The sequence below is a fragment of the Berghia stephanieae genome, chromosome 4 (genome assembly GCF_034508935.2).
Source record: "Berghia stephanieae isolate SIO BIC M18660-M18661 chromosome 4, UCSD_Bste_1.3, whole genome shotgun sequence".
Lineage (NCBI taxonomy): Eukaryota > Metazoa > Mollusca > Gastropoda > Nudibranchia > Aeolidiidae > Berghia > Berghia stephanieae.
The window spans coordinates 33,221,172-33,243,172 of NC_088363.1; the positions used below are offsets into that span (position 1 = coordinate 33,221,172).

General features: G+C 36.4%; 1 protein-coding gene across 8 annotated transcripts in view; it reads right to left on the minus strand.

Moving 5' to 3' along the window:
- Positions 1 to 22,001, minus strand: part of LOC144970444 (arf-GAP with Rho-GAP domain, ANK repeat and PH domain-containing protein 1-like) — a 152,015-nt gene that overhangs the window by 122,747 nt on the left and 7,267 nt on the right. For 2 of the 8 annotated variants that reach the window (XM_078910096.1, XM_078910095.1), the window contains exon 2: positions 18,081 to 20,422. In XM_078910096.1, the coding sequence (XP_078766222.1) occupies positions 18,081 to 20,301 (2,221 nt within the window). In that variant the 5' untranslated portion in view covers positions 20,302 to 20,422. Of the gene's footprint in view, positions 1 to 15,631; positions 15,653 to 18,002; positions 20,423 to 22,001 lie in introns of all 8 variants that reach the window. The other 6 variants (XM_078910090.1, XM_078910089.1, XM_078910092.1 and 3 more) reach the window with 5 other exon arrangements.

Below are 22,001 nucleotides of genomic sequence, written 5' to 3' on the forward strand. Positions count from 1 at the left end.
ATTCCTAGAATTTGGAACTCGGGGTTATTGCAGTCACTTCACCTGTTTTGTTTTGTTTTTTTGTTTGTTTTTGTTTTATGTTTTTTAAAAGGTTTTACGGCGCTTGCAACACATTTAGGTTATATTGGCGCCAGTCAAAAGGAAGAAATTGGATAGTTAAAAACATTCTAGATGGACAATTAGATTGAGAAAAGGAAGACAAGGATGATTAAATAGGGAAGATTTGATTCAAGATCACATATGTGTCTTAGATTGAGATCACTTAAAAGTCTCCCAGACACAGAATAAGTCTCACTAAGAGAATAATCAATTTTTTTTTACAATCATTGTTAAGAATTTAAAAAAAAACACTAACAGAGAGATGATTTACAAGGAAAAAAATCATCTCCCAAAACTACAACTACAAATTCGACTGTTTCCCTCCCAGCCAATGACTCCGGCTAGGGTCAGGACAAAAACTAAGTAATCTAATTCCAAGACAAAGACAGACAGCAATTGGACAAAAGATATAGGGGGATAGGAGACACAGCAAGTATCTCCCTGCTCATTATGGAAGGTCAGGAACCCCACCCAGTTACTTATTCACATGTGTGACCCGCTATCTGAAAACGGTATTAAATTCATATGTCGGAATGAAAATTTTATCAAGAAAATTGAGTTTTAATGTCAAATTCACCTAAAAGACTCATCCAGACACCAGCACATAATCCTACTGAGAGGATTGCATTCAAATGTTGACAAGACGTGTTCAAAAACAAAAATAGAGAGATGATTTACGAGGGGAAAAAAAATTCACCTTACAGGCGTCGTGTCTCGTCCTATATGTTAAGTGTTGTCGTTGGCCCTTGTAAAGCGCTTTGAGCACGTTTAGTGGATAATGCCCAATATAAAAGCTCAAGTTTTTACAATTTTAGATAGGGGAAATCCGACGTGTACTTTTTTGCTGACACATGCACCTGGGGGAAAAATCCCTGTCTTTGACTTCACCATAACTCATATTATAATACTCCCTTTGACAACAAACAAAAGAACGTTGGGTGCAATTGATACATAAAAATTTTAACGGTTTTAGAAATTTAAGCCAGGCATGCATAAAGTCCTGTGAAAAGATATTTAGTCCTGAGAATGAAGGGGTAGGGGTGGGGCGTATCCTTCGTTATATACTTAATGAAGGATACGGGCGGGGGCGGTTTATGAATTCACGACGACAGACATCCGGGAAGTAAATTAATTATGACGGGAGAGTCTTACTTATCCAGAAAAGAATGAATCTTCATAATTGGAATCTGACTAAAACGTACACCGGTTAGTTAGACAGATAGATAGATAGATAGATAGATAGATAGATAGATAGATAGATAGATAGATAGATAGATAAGATATTAAAGTGACAAGCACAATCAAATATCCATTATGTATGAACAAGGAAGAAATCGAAAGTGTGGATTAAGTATTGCCCATTGCCATGGACTGTGAATACAAGGACTGCTAACAAACTTACAAGGCCACTCTCATGAAAACATATGTCATTTTACTGCCTTAAGCTATCATGATGGCGGATGCTGGATACAATTATGTATTCTGGCAGTTTTCTTTTAATTGCTCTGTTGTATAGAACACATAAGCTATACAAACGACGACTACTACTACTACTACTACTACTACTACTACTACTACTACTACTACTACTATTACTATCATTACCACCACCACTACTACTATTTTTACTACTACTACACTACCACAACTGCTATCTTTTACTATACTACTACTACTACTACTAATTATTATGCTATAGTTTATTATGTATTCTGGCAGTTTTCTTTTAATGCTCTGTTGTATAGAACACATAAGCTATACAAACGACGACTACTACTACTACGGCTACTACTACTACTACTACTACTACTATCATTACCACCACCACTACTACTATTTTTACTACTACTACCACTACCACAACTGCTATCTTTTACTACTACTACTACTACTATTACTACTACTACTACTACTACTACTACTACTACCACAACAACAACAACAACAACAACAACAACAACAACAACAACAACTACTACTACTACTACTACTACTACTACTACACTACTACTATCATTACCACCACCACCACCATCATCATCATTTTGTCCAGAAAACGCTTACTTCAAAAAGATGGTATTGAGGACAATAATAAACAGGGACATCCTTTTTACTTTCTTTCCTCTAAAACGTCACGTGTTCAATGTCTTTTTCCTTTGATGTCCATGTCAAGTTTAGTACAGCATACAATGGCAGTGTCTCATTTAAACGTTTTAATCTTTAAAAGAAAAGGAAAAAGAAAACAATGATCTTAAAGTAAAAGAAGTTTATTACTATTTTAGTTGTTTGTTTTCTAAATATTTTGTTGGGTTTTATTTTATATAGTTTTTTTTGTGTGTTTTGTTTTTTTGTTTTTCTCTTCTTTTGTTTGCTTTTCGTGTATTTTTTTTTTTTTTTTTTTTGGGGGGGGGGGGGGGTTGGTTTTTTTGCGGGGGGGGGGGGGGGGGGGGGGGGGGGGGTTGCTTTTGAAAGGCATACAAATAAATTTGTGTAAACCTTTTTCAAATGTGGGATCTGTCCTTTAAAACCTACCAACTGACTCGAAACTGATGTGCAGTGTAAAGGTCGCAAACTTGACACTTCTTTGGTGTCTGTCTCACCAGGCAGGTTGAGTCTTTCCGGCAAGTTGAGAGTCACTATGAATCGATTGATATTTGAGTTAGAGGATTCTTTACATATATACGGTATTTTTTTTGGGTCTCTCTCTCTCTCTCTCTCTCTCTCTCTCTCTCTCTCTCTCTCTCTCTCTCTCTCTCTCCTCTCTCTACTTATCCACTAATTACCTACCTACCTGTCTATCTCTATCCATCTATCTCACTTTCTGCCTCTCCACAGCCTTCTCTTTTCCTTTTATGTTTATTTTCTTTTCTTTTCTTTTATTCTTTATATATATATATATATATATATATATATATATATATATATATATATATATATATATATATATATATATATATATATACATATTTACTGTCAAGTCTTTATCTAAGACGATTGACGAATACGGTTTGTTTTAAAGAAGATCGGCGAACATGACAGGTTTAAAAGTAGGTTTAATTGGTTTTCCTTTCCACAATGGCTTGACAGAATGAAGGCCGGGAACAAAGAGATCGCTCAGAAGATAATGGGGCGACGCAGTGAATGTAACCTATCGTCTCAAGACAACGTGACCTATTTACAGGTCTGGCAACCCAAGTATCCTTATGCGATTATTACTGTAATGGAAATCTCAAAAATGACGCACAATATTGTCCGTTACAATTCCAACAATGTTTACCTGGGCCCATAAGTGGGTTCGGATGTCAAACCTGCATATATATGTACTCGTCGCCTCACGACGATATTATGTCGGGATGTAAGCTATAATAATGTGATCTTAAAGTTGTTTTTTCAATTACTATAATATGAAAATGTATGTAGTATTTGCCACTTAGTAACAAGATAGCGAGGTCTATTAGATCTGGCAGAAAGTACTATGCAATAGACTTACATTCTATCCGACGTGTAAGAAGTTACTGTTTCAAAAAAGAACAAAATACCAAATGCGGAACGTTTCGGGCTCAAAATCCTTCTTCAGCCAACAACAAAAACAAAAACATAATCACATTGCTTAAAAACCAGATAGACGGCAGAAAAGTATAATATGGCACGTCCTGTCTTCAATGAGATCTTGGATTGATCGTCCAAAGCTTCTAGCAGCTTAGTATCTTTAGGGGCTTCGTACCCGAAAGGTACCGAGTTCGAATACCCGTAGCGTTGTGTGGCCTTGAGCAAGTCACCTCGCCCTTACTCAAGTTTGCGGCGCGCGCTGCACTGCGGTTGACGCCTGAGTTATTCCACTCTTCCCTTGGAATAGACCCTTATGGAAAATTTCCCCAATGGGATGAATTAAGGAAATTTAATTAAATAATTTAATTTAATTTAATCACCAAGTAATCACTGTCTTCCCTTGCCACTGTCCAACGCTACGGAAGCAAAATAAACTCCAAGGTAAGAGAGTATATTATTATTATTTCATTTTACTTTATTTTATGTTTATCCTTCTCTCTAATATTCTATAGATAGCCCTTTATTTAGTCTCATTGACAACTATAAAACAAATCTGAAATCTCGTATTAAATAATATCCTGGTTCCAAACGAGGTCAGAGACACACAGTACAGAGGCATGACTCAAACAACTCAAAATAATATTATAATACAGCGCGTATACTACTCATGATAAATATAGCGAATGAAGTTGACGTCAGTCGTCTCTGGTAGGGTTTTTGTTTGTTTGTTTTTAAGGGATTTACATTAAGGTCATTGTCATGGTCTCAAGTGAGTAAAGAGCTACTCGACTATGCATAAAGATATATGTAGAATGAGGCCCCAGAATTTACTAGTTACTATAAATGAAAAACAATTAACGATTTGTTTACAATGAAATAAAAATAATGATGAAATTTAATTAAAAGAGATAAACAGTGATCGTGGCAGTTACAAATAGAGATATGAATATTTTACGTAACTTATGATAATATCTCAGGTTCGTAAGTTTACGTTTCCAGGCAGTTGATGGGCTTGGATGATCCTCTGATAACAGGATTGGACTCGTAAAATTCCACTTCCAGGCAATTGGTAAGAGGTTATAGTGTAGTACAGCGGGCTTGGGTTTGATCCTTGAAGATTATACAATCAAAGTTAAAAGCTCCGGCGTCTTAATGGTGTAGATATAATATCTACAAAGTCCCAAAAGATAAAAATCTTACAATATATATATAGGAATAGAGTGACTGGCCGTCCGGCATAGATTGTGGAGAGAAAGTGAGTGTCAAATGTTAGACCTATCAGCTTTTATAATAAGTGGCTACGTGACAGAATGTAGAACGAAAGTATTCACTAATTAGAAATTAATTCGAGGGAAGGCTATAAAAGGAAAGACGATCTAATATTAGAAGGTAAAGTTTATCTAAGCCTACCGAAATATAACTGGAGTGAGATGAATTCAGTTCTTAATAAAATAAAATTTAATAAGATAATTGTGAACAATCTTTACTGTGACAGTCATATCAGCGCCAGCAGAAAGGAAGTAAATGAGATAGTAAAATGTCTAGAATTACAATTAAAGCACCAAGAAAAAGTAAGACAAAGGGGAATTGGTTCAAATAGGAAACAGATGTAGATTCCAAAAGCACACTTTCAAAGTACTTAAATTGAGATCACCTAAAAATCTCACCCAGACACAAGCACAGGTCCCAACTACGAGGGATACACTCAAGTGTTTACAAATCATATATAATATGTAAACAAAACAATACAGTGCATAACAGAGAGCTGATGTACAATGGAAAAAATATAATCTCCCAAAACTATACATTTGTCTGTTTCCCTCCATATATATATATATATATATATATATATATATATATATATATATATATATATATATATATATATATATATATATATATATATATATATATAGATCAACGATTTATTTGATAGGTAGAGCTAAATATCTCAGTTTTGAGGGATTTTTTAAAGGTAGCAAAGGTCTGATAATTTTATTTTTTTAAGAACGATAATATCTACATACATACGAGTAAATTATCGCATCTCTTGAATAGCTTTATAATGATCTATGGATGATACAGTAACATCCGCTTGAATGTTGACGGGATTAGGTTTGCCAGATTGTTTAGGTTATGCCTTTGTAATTTTGGTTACAAAAACCCGATGCCGGTTGCTACATAGTGAAGATCCGTGTCAAAATGTAAATATGATGATGAGATGTAATAATAATAATAATAATAATAATAATACACATTTATATAGCGCTCATTCTCGTGTAAAACACAAGCTCTGGGCACTTTACAATATAAATATCAATTTTAAGTGAAAAAAAAAAAAGAAAAAAAAAAAAAAAAAAAAAAAAAAAAATAATAATAATAATAATAATAATAATAACAACAATAATAATTCATAGCCAAATCAAGGATTCATATAGAGTCAAGAAAAACAAATACAGTAAAAATGTGTCTTCAGATTCTTTTTAAAAGTAGGCAAAGATTTGCACTCCCTCAGACCACGTGGCAGTTCATTCCAAATCTTGGGGCCGAAACAAGCAAACGATCTATCACCAAATTTTGTTCTTGATCTTTTTTCCGAAATTTTCGTTTGGTCATTACATGATCTTAAAGTGTAATTTTCAAATTTACACATGACCACGTGATCTGTGAGATATGCCGGTCCTATACCAGCCAAACACTTATAAACAAGACACGCTGCTTTGTAATATGTGCGCTTTTCAATGGGCAACCAATGGAGAGATGCCAACAAAGGGGTTGCATGATCAAATTTTTTTTTGCCAAAAACTAATCTTGCTGCACTGTTTTGCAGCAGTTGTAATTGTTTAATAGAAGCCTGAGGCAAGTTGACAAGCAGCGAGTTACAATAATCTAGTTTCGAAAAAATGAGGGAAACAACCAATGTTTTACATGTTCCAATTGCAATATACTGACGGATCGAACTGATTTTCTTCAATTGAAAGTATAAAGATTTACAGAGAGCAGAAATGTGAGCTGACATTCTCATTTCTGAATCAAAATAGACACCCAAATTTTTCACAGTCTTTGAAACTTTGATCTTTTCTCCCCAATCAACACCTCAAGACCATCATTCACCTTCAACTGTCCTCTATTTCCCACAATCATCACTTCTGTTTTTTACTCATTCATTTTCAATTTGTTTGCATCCATCCACTCTTTCACATCCGTCACACATTCTTCCACACGTTTCACAATATTTTCGAGATTTTTAGTTTTATCAGTAGCATAAAGTTGCATATCATCTGCATAGAGATGATAGCGCAGCCCATGACCAGTGATGACATTAGATAATGGAGAAGTATACAAAACAAAAAGAATTGGACCCAAAACAGAGCCTTGAGGAACACCAAAAGACAATGTATGTTGACGAGAAAGTTTATCTAAAATCATAACCTGTTGCTTTCTGCCATCTAAATAAGATTCAAACCACTGCAAGACAGTCCCAGACAAGCCAAAAGTTATATTAAGTCGTTTAATGAGAATACCGTGATCAATAGTATCAAACGCCGCCGAAAGGTCTAACAATGTCAGAAGAGAAACAGAACCTTTATCTAAAACATCAAGCAAATCACTCGCAACACAGCACAGAGCAGTTTCTGTGCTGTGGTAAGAACGATAAGCTGACTGAAATTTTTCCCATAGATTGTTTTCATGGAGATGTTGTGAAAGACGTCTGAGTACAAGTGCCAGAAGACAATAGAGAATAAAAATTTTTTTCGCGGCGGTGGTGGGGTTTGAACCTGCGACCTTATTGGTACGACAACTCCGCCTTGTCTTCTGGCACTTTTCTACTCACTTCATATCTTGTTGTTACCAACATAAGTGCCTGCTCCACTCACTTTTCTGAATTAAAAATTGACCCCATACACCGGAGCATACTCAATGTCTCAATCGTTTCTATGTTATATGTTTGTGATGAGAATATTGGCTATTAAGCTTAACTGCTGGTCAAAATTACTTCGCGATGGTGGTGAACGAATCGGCGATCTCAAGAAGTGGGTGAGAGAGGGATCTAGAAATGACTTTGGGTTTGAAACGAATATTTTTGTGTTCGTGGATAGCTCACACGGTAGAGCCACGCTCTCACCTGCCAGGCGGAGTTGTCGTACCAATAAGGTCGCAGGTTCAAACCCACCACCGCCGCGAAAAAAATTTTTTATTCTATTGTCTTCTGGCACTTTTCTACTCACTTCATATCTTGTTGTTACCAACATAAGTGCCTGCTCCACTCACTTTTCTGAATTAAAAATTCACCCCATACACCGGAGCATACTCAATGTCTCAATCGTTTCTATGTTATATGTTTGTGATGAGAATATTGGCTATTAAGCTTAACTGCTGGTCAAAATTACTTCGCGATGGTGGTGAACGAATCGGCGATCTCAAGAAGTGGGTGAGAGAGGGATCTAGAAATGACTTTGGGTTTGAAACGAATATTTTTGTGTTCGTGGATAGCTCACACGGTAGAGCCACGCTCTCACCTGCCAGGCGGAGTTGTCGTACCAATAAGGTCGCAGGTTCAAACCCACCACCGCCGCGAAAAAATTTTTTATTCTCTATTGTCTTCTGGCACTTTTCTACTCACTTCATATCTTGTTGTTACCAACATAAGTGCCTGCTCCACTCACTTTTCTGAATTAAAAATTCACCCCATACACCGGAGCATACTCAATGTCTCAATCGTTTCTATGTTATATGTTTGTGATGAGAATATTGGCTATTAAGCTTAACTGCTGGTCAAAATTACTTCGCGATGGTGGTGAACGAATCGGCGATCTCAAGAAGTGGGTGAGAGAGGGATCTAGAAATGACTTTGGGTTTGATACGAATATTTTTGTATTCGTGGATAGCTCACACGGTAGAGCCACGCTCTCACCTGCCAGGCGGAGATGTCGTACCAATAAGGTCGCAGGTTCAAACCCCACCACCGCGCGAAAAAAAATAATTTTTATTCTCTATTGTCTTCTGGCACTTTTCTACTCACTTCATATCTTATTGTCGTTGCCACCACTTTGACGGGCTAAAGGAAACAATACACGTTCTTTTAAAAATTTAACAGTAAAGATAATATTAATATTAACATAAACAAAAACAATTGAACAACAACAACAATTGAACAACAACAACAACAACAACATCAATTGAAAAAACAACTGACAGACTCGCTAACGCTATTGAACACGTTCTTATGTCCGGTAATTATAAGCAATGACCTGCTTGACGGTAGCCGATCAAAACAACCCGTGTACGAGTGCGTTCATATGTGTATGTGAGTGTTTGTGTGTGTGTGTGTGTTTATATATATATATGTGTGTGTGTGTTTATATGGGTGTGTGTGTTTGTGAGCATGAGTGTTGTGTAAACATGTCTAAATCATTAATCAATGGAGCATCTCTACCTACATCCCACATGTTACCGTCTTTATAGGAAATCGATGGAGACAATAGCCGAACAGAAGGCACACACCATGAGAAAGTTTTTACACAATAGGATCCTACTATCATAATAATGGCATATTATCATCTTCAACAGAATTATTATCATTATGATTATCATTATCATCATCATCATGGGTCCACCCATCATCTAAGGTACATAAATCATGACAGATACATTAATATAAAATAAAATGGAATTATCACAGCAATAAGAGGGAAGGGAAGGGGAAGGTGAACAACAGAGAAGGTTTGGAAGGGTGGGGGAGGGGGGGGGGGGGGGGGGGGGGGAGGAGAGAGAGAGAGGGGGGAGAAAGTGTGCAGCTCAAGTCATGGTGCATTATAAACAGTACTCGCTGAGTACGCTCTCAGGAGAAACCAAAAGATGACGGGAGGTAACCAATACATTCGGTCAGCCAGCTTTTGGCCAGGAAAACACGTCCCTCAAATATCGACCGACTAAAATTAAAAAAACAGCCCTAAACTTGTCAAAAACTCCCAAGCTGGGTCTTCACGGGAAGTTCCAGGTTTGCGAGTAATAATTGACAAGATGAGAATCGCTTTCATCGATCGATATTTGAAGAACGAGTTTTCTGGTCAAAATTTAAAATATGTACGTGTATAAATTTTTAGAGTACAGCAGCAGATCGCCGTTGACAGTGCAGCGGTCAGCGAAGTTGGTGCAGCACTTAATTCAACTCGACATCACAAGCAAAAAAGGGGAATGGTATCGATTCAATGCGTACTCGATATTTACTTTTACTTATTTTTAAAAAAATGTGGTCCACTGTCCGACCAGCGGAGATTGGGTGACTGGAGCTGTCAGAATTGGCTAAAGACTTATGTAATTTGCGATAGACTTGGAGTCCGTGGGTAACAGTAAGCAATTGCCACTGTCCACTAAAGGACCAGGGATTAAGCTCCAGCTCCATTGCCCTAATCTAATGGCTTAGAAGGACTACCTGTTAATAATTTTACGACTTTGGCTGGCAAGTGTGGAACTCGCAGGGAACGAGAAAGAGAGGGCGGCCTAGAAATAGCCCGGGCAGGGCATTGTTGCAGGACCTGAAAACCGAAGGTTTTACACGGAGAGAAGCTGAGAAGGTGGAACAAAGCCGGACAAGGTGGAAGGGATTCGTCGATGGCCTATGATTCAGCCGAGGTGAAGGGTCTAAGTAAATTAAAAATAAAATTAAGGTTTTATATGGCGCAATATCCACTAAACGTGCTCAAAGCGCGCTACAAGGGGTCCCTGGCCAACAGCAACACTTAACATGTAGGGCAGGACATGACAAGTAATGTCAAGTGTAATGGGGAATTCCAAGCATCTGGTTCAACCCGACGCAAGAATGGCGTTTTCAGACAATAGTTTGCCTATATTAAGACGTTGCCAAGTTAAAATAAAATCAATTCCCGCATTTAAAGGATTACAGTAGCAAAGACGGCACACAAAAAAACATAGTACGTACTATATATTCGGCCCCTTGACTCCCGTAAGTAAATCACCAGTTATCTATGGTCATTACAACACATATTACTGACTAAATATAAGTATAGTCCTTCAAAGACATTTGACCCATGGAGCCGGAGTTTATCCCGGACAGTTAAAAAATGCTTGCTACCCTTTGGATAGAACGCTAGTCTATCGCAAAGTACTTTCCTCCAGATCTAACAAAACATGCTACCGAATAATTGCTGGGTGAAGAGAGGGGGAGGGGGGGGGGGGGGGTGTCAGAAAAAATCTCGACTTCAGCCAGGCGATCTCGGTCCCTTTGAGTGTAAGGCAAGCACTCTAACATCTGGGCTAGCTAGAGTTTGTTTTTGTTTTTTGTTTTTTTTTTTAATTTTTCAATTTTATATTTTTTGTTGTTGTTGTTATTGTTGTTGTTTACAATACCAATACAACAATCTACATCATGCTGAAACAAAAAAAATAAATTCAAATAAACAAAACCATGCAATCAATTGTTTGAAATCGAACAAGTGCAACATCAAAATCATGCCCAGGCAAAAAACAAACAAACATGAATTTTAAAAAATAATTAAAAATCAGACTAAAATAAAAGGGGAAAATCGAAAAGAAAATGAATTTTAAAAATAATAAACAAAGTAAAAACAAACAAACAAAAACAAAAACAAACAATGATGCGTTGAAAGATGAGTAAATAAAGGCAATGAGACAACATGACAACAACATGCTATAGCGATGACCAAACCACCAAAATAAAAAGCCTATATGAATGGATAAAAGGATTTACCGTATCTTGGCAAGATGACAACATATTTTAAGTGTCTGACTTATTCATCAAATTAATAATACTGCCGTTCGACCTTGACAAAACGCATTTTCTTTCATTACAAAAATCCGAAAGGATGTGTATGAAACAGTGATAGTGTCAGAGTCTCAAGTGAGTAAAGAGCTACTCGACTATGCATAAAGATATATGTAGAATGAGGCCCCAGAATTTACTAGTTACTATAAATGAAAAACAATTAACGATTTGTTTACAATGAAATAAAAATAATGATGAAATTTAATTAAAAGAGATAAACAGTGATCGTGGCAGTTACAAATAGAGATATGAATATTTTACGTAACTTATGATAATATGTCAGGTTCATAAGTTTACGTTTCCAGGCAGTTGATGGGCTTGGATGATCTATTCCTCTGATAACAGGATTGGACTCGTAAAATTCCACTTCCAGGCAATTGGTAAGAAGTTATTGTGTAGTCCTTTGACAGCGGGCTTGGGTTTGATCCTTGAAGATTATACAATCAAAGTTAAAAGCTCCGGCGTCTTAATGGTGTAGATATAATATCTACAAAGTCCCAAAAGATAAAAATCTTCCAGTATATATATAGGAATAGAGCGACTGGCCGTCCGGCATAGATTGTGGAGAGAAAGTGAGTGTAGAGTGTTAGACCTATCAGCTTTTATAATAAGTGGCTAAGTGACAGAATGTAGAACGAAAAGTATTCACTAATTAGAAATTAATTCGAGGGAAGGCTATAAAAGGAAAGACGATCTAATATTAGAAGGTAAAGTTTATCTAAGCCTACCGAAATATAACTGGAGTGAGATGAATTCAGTTCTTAATAAAATAAAATTTAATAAGATAATTGTGAACAACCTTTACTGTGACAGATAGATCGTTCACTTATTATGGCCTGAACTTTTATTTAGACGTCATATTTAAGGTCAGTTCAAGACAACTCATGATTTATTGCTTTCTATTGCTGACCTGGCCTTGTATAATTCAAATGCGCTTGGCTAAGAAGCTCACAACATTGCCATCCGGAAGTTTTACGGACCAACATACAAAAACTTTGTAACCATGAACTTTTATAGTCTGGATAATCCAGTTAAGTGAGAATTACTCATAAACGTGGATGGCAAAAAAAACAATAACAAAGACCCGAGTGACGTCAACATCCTTCTATCTACATTAATATTGACGTAATATGTTGGTCAATGTTTACAAAGGCTACGGTCAGACTATAGTCTACCAAGGCTTCGGTCAGACCGTAGAAAGCAGACCCAGAAACAAAACAAAACAAAAATAATCTTTTTTTTTTTTAATCTATGAAGAAAAAAAAATGCGTCCAAAATTATTTTTTTAAATGCTAGGTTTAAAAGTTTTTGCTAGCACGAGGGTCATTTAAATCGATCCATAAAATTTGAAGGACGAGTTTTCTGGCCAAATTTCTAAAATGTGTTGGTTTTTTTTTCCAGAGTACGGCATAGTTGAGGTCCGATGCCCAGATAGAGGCAGGTTGATGTTTTGGGATTATTTTCTCTTGTACTTTTACTCTTTTACTCTGCTTTGTCTAGCACTAGCACTATTTCATAAACGCCCATTCATATTTTTTTTTAAATCTTAGAGCCAGCAAAGCCTGCTTCCTAATTCGATCGGTCAAGATAGCCTCCCACTCACCCCACCCAACCACCTTTCCACCAAAATCTGTCAAAAATTGACAAACATGTGACATATAAAAAAAAACAGTTTTTTAAAGAATTCTCAGGTTTGAGACTTTTTGACAAATTTGGCTTAAACGATGTATAGATGATATAAAAGTTTTCTGACAATTTTTTAAAAAATCTGTTTTGTCAGAGTAGGACACGCTATAAAATACATTGTATTATGAAAGCCATGCTTTACTTACGCCCGTAGCATAGTAATTTGAGTTTATCTGTTTGCTTTGTATTGTCGTGTTGTCTTTACAATGTTTAAAATAAATTCATTCTTTTAATGTCAAAGAGAGACCCAAAGATAATCACGAACTTGACGAAACATGAACATGCATGCAGCTGTGATTCACCATTATCATTTACATAAACAGAATTATCATTTTTATCATGAGTGAGACCGACGTGTACATATATGCAGGTCTGATATCAGAACCCATTTATGGGCCTAGTTTAATCTTGTTGTAATGGACACTATTTTGCGTCATTTTATAAAGATTTTCATTACAACAAAGAGCCCATAAGGCATTGGGTTATCAGACCTGTAAATAAGTGCACGTGGGACCCGAGACAGAGATTATCATCATCATCATCATCATCATCATCATCATCATCATCATCATCATCATCATCATCATCATCATCATTATTATTATTATAAAATTATTATTTATTATTATTATTAGTATTATTATTATTATTATTATTATTATTATTAATTATTATTATTATTATTATTATTATTATTATTATTATTACTATCATTAACATCATCATCATCATTATTGTTTGTTGTTAAAACATAACGAAGACATCTGAACACGAATAAAAATAATAACGTGCCCCCCATGAGTATAAGTGTGTAGTGTAAGTGTGTATGTAAAAACCTTCAGCACAAAATTATAATAAAAACTCCCGATATTACACCTGAATATATTTTTGTTTTGTTGATGTTATGTGTTTGTCTGTTTGTCGTGGGACTTTTGAATTTTTAATTACTTTTTTTTATGAAAGGGGTGTTTTTTGTTATTTGTTTGTTATCTTCTTATTTTTCTTTTTGCACGTCAATATCGAATCACAGAAAGAGAAAGAACGTGTGGCGAAAAAAAAAAAAAAAAAAAAAAAAAAAAAAAAAAAATATATAAATAAAATAAAAAAAAAAAAAGAGAGAGAGAGAGGAGAGGAGAGAGAGGAGAGGAGAGAGAGAGGAGAGAGGAGAGAGAGGAGAGAGAGAGGAGAGAGAGAGAGAGAGAGGAGGAGGAGAGGAGAGAGAGAGAGAGAGAGGAGAGAGAGAGAGAGAGAGAGAGAGAGAGAGAGAGAGAGAGGAGAGAGAGAGAGGAGGGAGAGGAGAGAAGAGAGGAGAGAGAGGAGAGAGGAGAGAAGAGAGAGAGAGAGAAGAGAGAGAGAGAGAGAGAGAGAGAGAGAGGAGAGAGAGAGAGAGAGAGAGGAGAGAGAGAGAGAGAAGAGAGAGAGAGAGAGAGAGAGAGAGAGAGAGAGAGAGAGAGAGAGAAGAGAGAGAGAGAGATGAGAGAGATATATATAACAGAGAGAGAGAGAGGGAGAAGAGAGAGAGAGAGAGAGAGAGAGAAAGAGAGAGAGATGAGAGAGAGAGAGAGAGAGAGAGAAGAAAAGAAAAAGAATCAGAGAGATAGAAAGAAAAGAAACTATGATAAGAGAAGTCAAGAAGAAAAATATGAAAAGGAGTAAATAAAAACAAATAAAAGAAAAATAGCAGACAAATTAATAACCGTAAAACCCATTATATGAAATATAATTATTATTCTTTGAGGTAGGTTTTCTTCATATGTATGCTACAAAATGGATCTTATTTATTTATTTTTATTTATTTACTTTTTTTTGGGGGGGGGGGGGGGGGGGGGGGGGGGGGGGGGGGGAGGGGGTACAAACACAAACACAGCCGATAGGGTGGGTCGCCACTCTATTATAACAGGATTCAGGGGTCAAAAGAGGCACGATTATTTCTTATAATATGTATGAAGATACAGATGCTGATAATAAGTGGATGATGATGATGAAGGTGGTGGTGGTTGTGTTGGTTGGGGTTGTTGTGATAGTGGAAGTAACGGTAGTGATATGGTAAAGGGGGACGATGCTGGTGGCGGTGCTTGTGATGATGATGATGATGGCGATGATGATTATGACGATGATGATTATGACAGTGTTGATGTTGGTGATGATGGTAATAAAGATAATGATGTCGATGAAGAAAAAAAAAAGCAAATTCACTTTAAAAAGCCATAAAGAAAATAAAAGATGACCCCCCCCCCCCCCCCCCCCCCCCCCCCCCCCCCCTTCCCCCTTCTAACCCAAAAAAAATAAAGTAAACGGCACTGGTAAAAACTTCAAGCGACCTTTGACCCCTGCGTGATGTATGACAGCTATTGACATATATTATTGTAATGACAATGATAATAACACATAACATGTGATATAATAATATAATGATGTGCATGCAGGCATCCATCTACACACGTTACATTATATATAAATACAGTAATGCCAATGTAAATGGAATCTCACCTCCTTTCTTCCTTCGGGTGACTGCAAAAATAATGGACAATATATAAAAAAAAAAAAATAAAAACATCAGTTTTTCTTATAATATTTGAAAGACGGCTTTAATATTTTCACCACCACCTACCGTGGAATGGGGGGTGACTAAGATCAGCCCCCCCCCCCCTCCCCCCCCCCGCTCCTTACCCAGATTGAAAATGATTAAACAAATATGGTTAAATGTACATCATTTGATAGATTTCACTCTTCCTCACACTTTAGAAAAAAAGAACATCAGACAGGTTATTTCAATGTCGAGATATATTATACAAAGATATTTTAAAAGTTGTAAGATAGTTCGTCTGATGAAGGGTTTTTAGCCCTGAACATTCCGTAATAAATACTTGGTTATTTTTTAAAAGCTTTTATAATAATTTTTGTTCAACACTTTTTACAGTCAATCAACAGCTTCTAGCAGCTTGCGATAGATTTAAAATAAGGTGCTAAAAAATATGAAGAAAGTTACAGAATTTTTCACTACTTGTCACCCAGGTGTTCAAACTATTCAAATATGTTTTTCTTGGTCTACCTTTACTCTTTTTATCTTCTATCTTTCCTGTGAGAGCAAGATGTTCAATACATTTATGTCGATTTAGGTGCCCTAATAATCGCATTTGTCTTTTTCTTATTGTAGAATTAGTAACCTTTTAGTTTCAGTTTGCTCTAATACTTCTTCATTAGTTTTCTTCCAAGCCAATACCCAAACACAAATCTACGGTCAGACGCTTATATAGTCTGTTTTTAAAATCAAATGTCACCCTTCTCATCGAAACGGTGTAATGCCGGAGTAAACCAGGAGACAAAAAGAAAAACAGGATTTTAGTTATAAAATGACAAGAAATCCGGATAAATTTTAGTTTTTACCAGTTTAGTAAATCTTATTCATATTCGTGTCTCTAAATATACTCGTAACATAAAAAAAAAACTTCACCTAATTCTCATAGATTTGATTAAAAATTCAAATTTTAGCATCTAAATCATTCCGGCATAATACCCTTTTGGGGCAATAGGTAACAAATGTCAGACTTTCATTTAAAAGATATTTTTTTAAAGTCCTTCAGGCTATAGCCTCCATGGAGCCGGAATCAATCCCGGCTCCTTAATCAAACAAGAGATAGCAAATTGCTAGTTACCTTCTCCACATGACGATAGTCTATCGTAAAGTACTTCCCAGTAGATCTTAAAAACCCAGCTACCCAATAAAAGTTGGAGAAAAATGGCTGGTAAATAAATAAATAAATAGATAACAGTCTAAGGACTATCTAAAGCTGTGAGAAAAATACTCTTAACATTATCAGTCAGAAAGTATGATTGCTTTGGTTATAATTTTTAGATAACTTCGCGAATAATATTTTCTTGGCTTTATCTGATACCCCAACAGACGCTACTCTAAAAACTTAATCTTGAATATTTATCACACCTATTTTATCAAGGGTGACTAACAAATAAAACCGTTTATCAAGTGTGTCCTACACACAATCAATATGATATATATATATATATATATATATATATATATATATATATATATATATATATATATATATATATATATATATATATATATATATATAATATATATATATTTTATATATATGTTTATAAATATGTATATATATATATATATATATATATATATATATATATATATATTGTGTGTGTGTGTGTGTGTGTGTGTGTGTGTGTGTGTGGTGTGTGCTACTTCTCAATAAAATAACTGCATAGCTGTTGACAAGCTGTGATGACCCAACCTTGTGAGCTCTTCCTGGTTGAAATCAATTCTAGATTATTTTTCTGCTGTTCAAATTTACTTTCAGTCTAAAGATAAAAATATTGTCACCTATCAACTTTAAGGTGATTATTTGATTGCTGACTCACTCCAAATCAATCCACTCCAGTCTTTACTTTCTGCGAATTTTTGTTTGTTTTTTGGGGTTTTTTTCTCTTAATTTTCTCTTTTCAATTAAAAAAAAATTTTTTTTGCTTTGTGCATCATACGAAAAAGGATCAGATTGAGTTTCTTATTTTCCGTTATATCTCCCTCCTTCCCCACTCTCTATTACTCCCTCACCCCTATCGACTACCCCCCCCCCCTCTCTCTCTCTATCTATCTATCTTTTCACCTATCTTTTTCCGAGCATCAAAGACTGCACTAAACTAAATACGAGGGTGCGCATATATATAAGAAGCTGTGAAAATCATGGAAAACAAAAAGAGAGTGAACAAGATTTTGACTGTACTGTAAGCAAAAGATTAGACTGCATTTCAAAATCTACCTAATCAGTGTTAGAGATGTAACATAAATTGTGTGCGTAGTTGTCTAGAAATGCAGTCGTACCTTCTGCAAAGTCATAGATGCCTTCCCCTTTGGCTTCAAGCTCAACTTCACCTTCAAAGGAAGAGGAGAAATTCCTACCTGGAGAGCTGGATCTGCTGGAACTCGGGGCTGGAATGACGAACTGGCTGATTCTATCTGGATCTTGTCTCGGATCGGGGTAAGCTGCAGCACCTGCTTCTTGGAAGATCGGTTCACGTGCTGGAATCGCCATACTCCGCTTGTCTAAACCTCCAGCTGAAGCAGCGGCTACAGGTAAAGGCGTAGATGCCATGGCAGATGCTTGGGACATGAAAGGTTGTTGTTGCTGCTGTGGATCATTTCGACAGAAGGTTTTGTTGAAGTTGTAGCATTCATCCCCAAAATTGGAATCTTTGAATGGATCAAAGTTGTCAGTGTCTTCCACTGATGAGAAAACAGGGGTTGGTAAGTCTTCCAGAATGTTAGATCTCCTGGGTGGTGCTACAGGTTGAGACAAATTTCCAAGTGCTGAAGGTCGAGGAGGGACGGGTGGGGGTGCCGATTCTCGGACGAGTTGAGACTCGGTCCTTCGCAATGGAGGAGGGGGGACAGAGGGTGGGTTGTGATGAAATGAGGGAATGTGAGATAGAGGTTTGGCTGGTTTTGGTGGAGGTTGAGGGATGGAGTGAGCAAAGGAATAAATATCTCCTGAGGGGGCAGTGAAAGAGGATGAGGCAGTGGTGCCCAAATCAACATAAACGCCTGGTGATGTTGCTCCAGAAGCCGAAGGAAGAGACTTCATCACATCAGTATTCAGTGGAACTTGAGTATTTATGGATATTTCTTTATCACCCATGTTTGGAATGTTGCTAGAGCTAAAAGATGTCTCATTAGAATTTTTGTTCTGATTGGTTGACAGAGGATCAAAATCTCCGAGATCTATAAATGGTGAAGTAGAATTGGAATGGGCCATTGTTTGATTTGTTGTAGGTGCTGGTGCTGTACCAAATACAGAATTGAATAATGGAATGCTTGTGAAACTACCTTGGTCGTGAATTGGATGAGCTGATGGGAAATCATTTGACGGAATGCTTGTTTTTTTACCCTTGTCGTCAAATGCCTGAGAGAAGCTAAAGTCTAATTCCTCATCAACCCCCTTGGCGCTACAGGAAGTTAAGCCAGATGTGTTACCAGACCCAGGCCATGGGTCATTTGAGGCTGCAGAACTAGATGAAATATTAAAGGCGTCAAAATTGAAGAAATCTGTATCAGAGGGTTTAGAAGCATCATCATCTGTGACAGCTTTGCTCCAAGAAAAATTATACTCTGGTACTTCCATATCCTGTTCTTCCTCATTTTCAAGGGACTCAGATGTAGCTTTCACCTTCATTAGTCGAGGTGGGACTTTCGGAGTAGGCGGTAAGGAAGGGGTAGTACTGGCACTGCTCGGTAAGTTTGCTGGAATCTCTGTATTTTTATGTACTAAATCATCTTCATCTCTCATATCCCCCTTTCCATTTCTAAAACTGGCTGATTGGAATAAGTCATCATGACCCTGATTAAACGACTCATTTTCTAAATGTTTTGATGCATTAGCATTGTTAGGATCTTTATTACTCATACCAAACAAAGTATCAACTTCATCCTTTTGGGCCTGAATAAATTCATCCAAATCACTTTGATGAGGCTCACTGGACTGTTCAGTGGAAACTTTTTGCAAATTAAACAATTCCTCTTTTTCTGTATTTTCTTCTTTCACATCTGTCTCTTGCTCTTTTTTCTTGAAGACAGTTCTCGTTCTCGGTACAGGAACGGGTCTGGGAGCAAGAGACCCAAAAGAATTGACCTTTTCAATTGACTTTTTAAGCTCAACAGGGAGGCTCTTCACCCCATCATTGAAAGACATGGAAGACGCTAAAGCTGATGATGACTGGCCCCTAGCTATCGCATTCAGTGGAAAAGGATTCTTTGTCTGATCCCCAACTAATATTGGAGGCGAAAACTCACAACTCCTTGATATACTTTTGCTGGAAGCTGCGCCAAGAGGGAGGCCTGTCTCACCATCCGATACTGGATCCAGACTTTGTTTCCTAAGTCTTGGAACAGGTTTGGGTGATGAGTAGGAATGCTGCCTGTCTAACATTAAGTAGGATTGCCTGAAGGAATTCCCCTTTTTTGGCAGTAAAGGCGGTGGGCCAGGTGAAAATGATGCACCTCGTGTTGGGATATCAAAGTCCATGGGCTCATCTTTCTCTGTGAGTAGCCCTGATGCTCCCGGAAGATCATTGTAGACATTGTCGTTTACATCATCATAAACATTGCCATCATCCTTTGAAGCCATGACTATATGATATATTTAGTGATCTATAAAACAAACTCACTCATCATCCTCTTAATATAGTTAATGTTCATTAATTCTTTCGCTTTTTAATTTGAGAATGCAAATATACATCCCGTAACTTCTGTGGATAGAAAATTGTAGAATTGATTAAATGAATCAGTCAATGAATTGGTTTCATTTTGGAATGAAGTAGCATGTCTCTCATTCTCCAAGACTTACCAAACTACAGAGGAGTGTGTATGAGAGAGAAGAGAAGAGAGAGAGAGAGAGAGAGAGAGAGAGAGAGAGAGAGAGAGAGAGAGAGAGAGAGAGAGAGAGAGAGAGAGAATAATAATAATAATGATGAAAATCATTCATGTCGAGCAAATGGACAATACCGATTGTTAATATTATCATTAAACAATTTTTAAAAAATTATTATTATTATTATTATTATTATTATTATTATTATTATTATTATTATTATTATTATATTCATACATACATACATACATATGTACATACATACATAAATACATAAATACATGTGTACCTACGTACATACATACATACATACATACATACATACATACATACATACATACATACATACATACATGCATACATGCATACATGCATACATACATACATACATACATACATACATACATACATACATACATACATACATACATACATACATACACACAAATGTTTGTGTCCTGTAAACTTAAACAAGCTAACTTAATCCAGAATTATTTATTCCTGCAGAAGGCTTTTATCAGATGTTTTAAACAAATAATACTGATAAAACTGATGTAGACCACTACTACTGTACACAACATATGCGAGATTACCTCTGCAATTATATATATATTTTAAGAATTTATAAACCCACTATGAAGTGAAATGCATTGATTACAAATCATGTTATTGATAACAAGAGTGGGATAAGCTTATCACTATATGCAATAACAGACACTGGTTCACTAGTTACAAGTTGTCCCTTCTCCAAGCCAATTATAATGTGTACTTTAATATTTTACACATCATTTCACTGCTCGTTCAAAACTCTTTAAGGGTATCCTGATTGCTCAGTGATAAATCAGGACACTCCTCTCACAAAGGGGACGGTATAGATTACAGGTACAGTGCAGTCGAGAACTTCCCAGTAGTAGTGTCTAGGTAGCTGGGTATATTAGATCTGGTGGAAAGTACTATGACACTGACTAGACACGTGCCTTGTCCAAAAGGTTGCACACAATTGTTACTGTCTGTTTAATGCCATATAATCTCTGATTGCAGGGTCCAAATGGCCCTGAAGGACAGCAGTTTGTTTTGTTTTTTACCTTTCTTCAAAAAATAAGTTTTTGTAGAGAATAACAAAATGATGAAAGAGGTCTAAGGAGTTGAACTACAAGTAAAAGGGAAAGAAAACATTAAATGATTCTATGAATGGTTGACAGAAAATGTGAGAGCATAAAAAGATAGTGTCGACTATGTCATATGAATAAGCAGAGCTCAGGAAGAGGATATGTGCAAGAATGAAGGGTCTCTGTCTAAAGGTTGAATTTAAATTTCAATGCAAGATTAATGGGGATAGCGAAGAAGGTAAAGAAAGTGAATCATGAAGAGATGGAAGTGAAGACTAAGTTGTTCAATGCTGACTGGCAGATTACTGTCCTTTTCAACAAATAGACAACATTCCTCTTTCTCTAGAA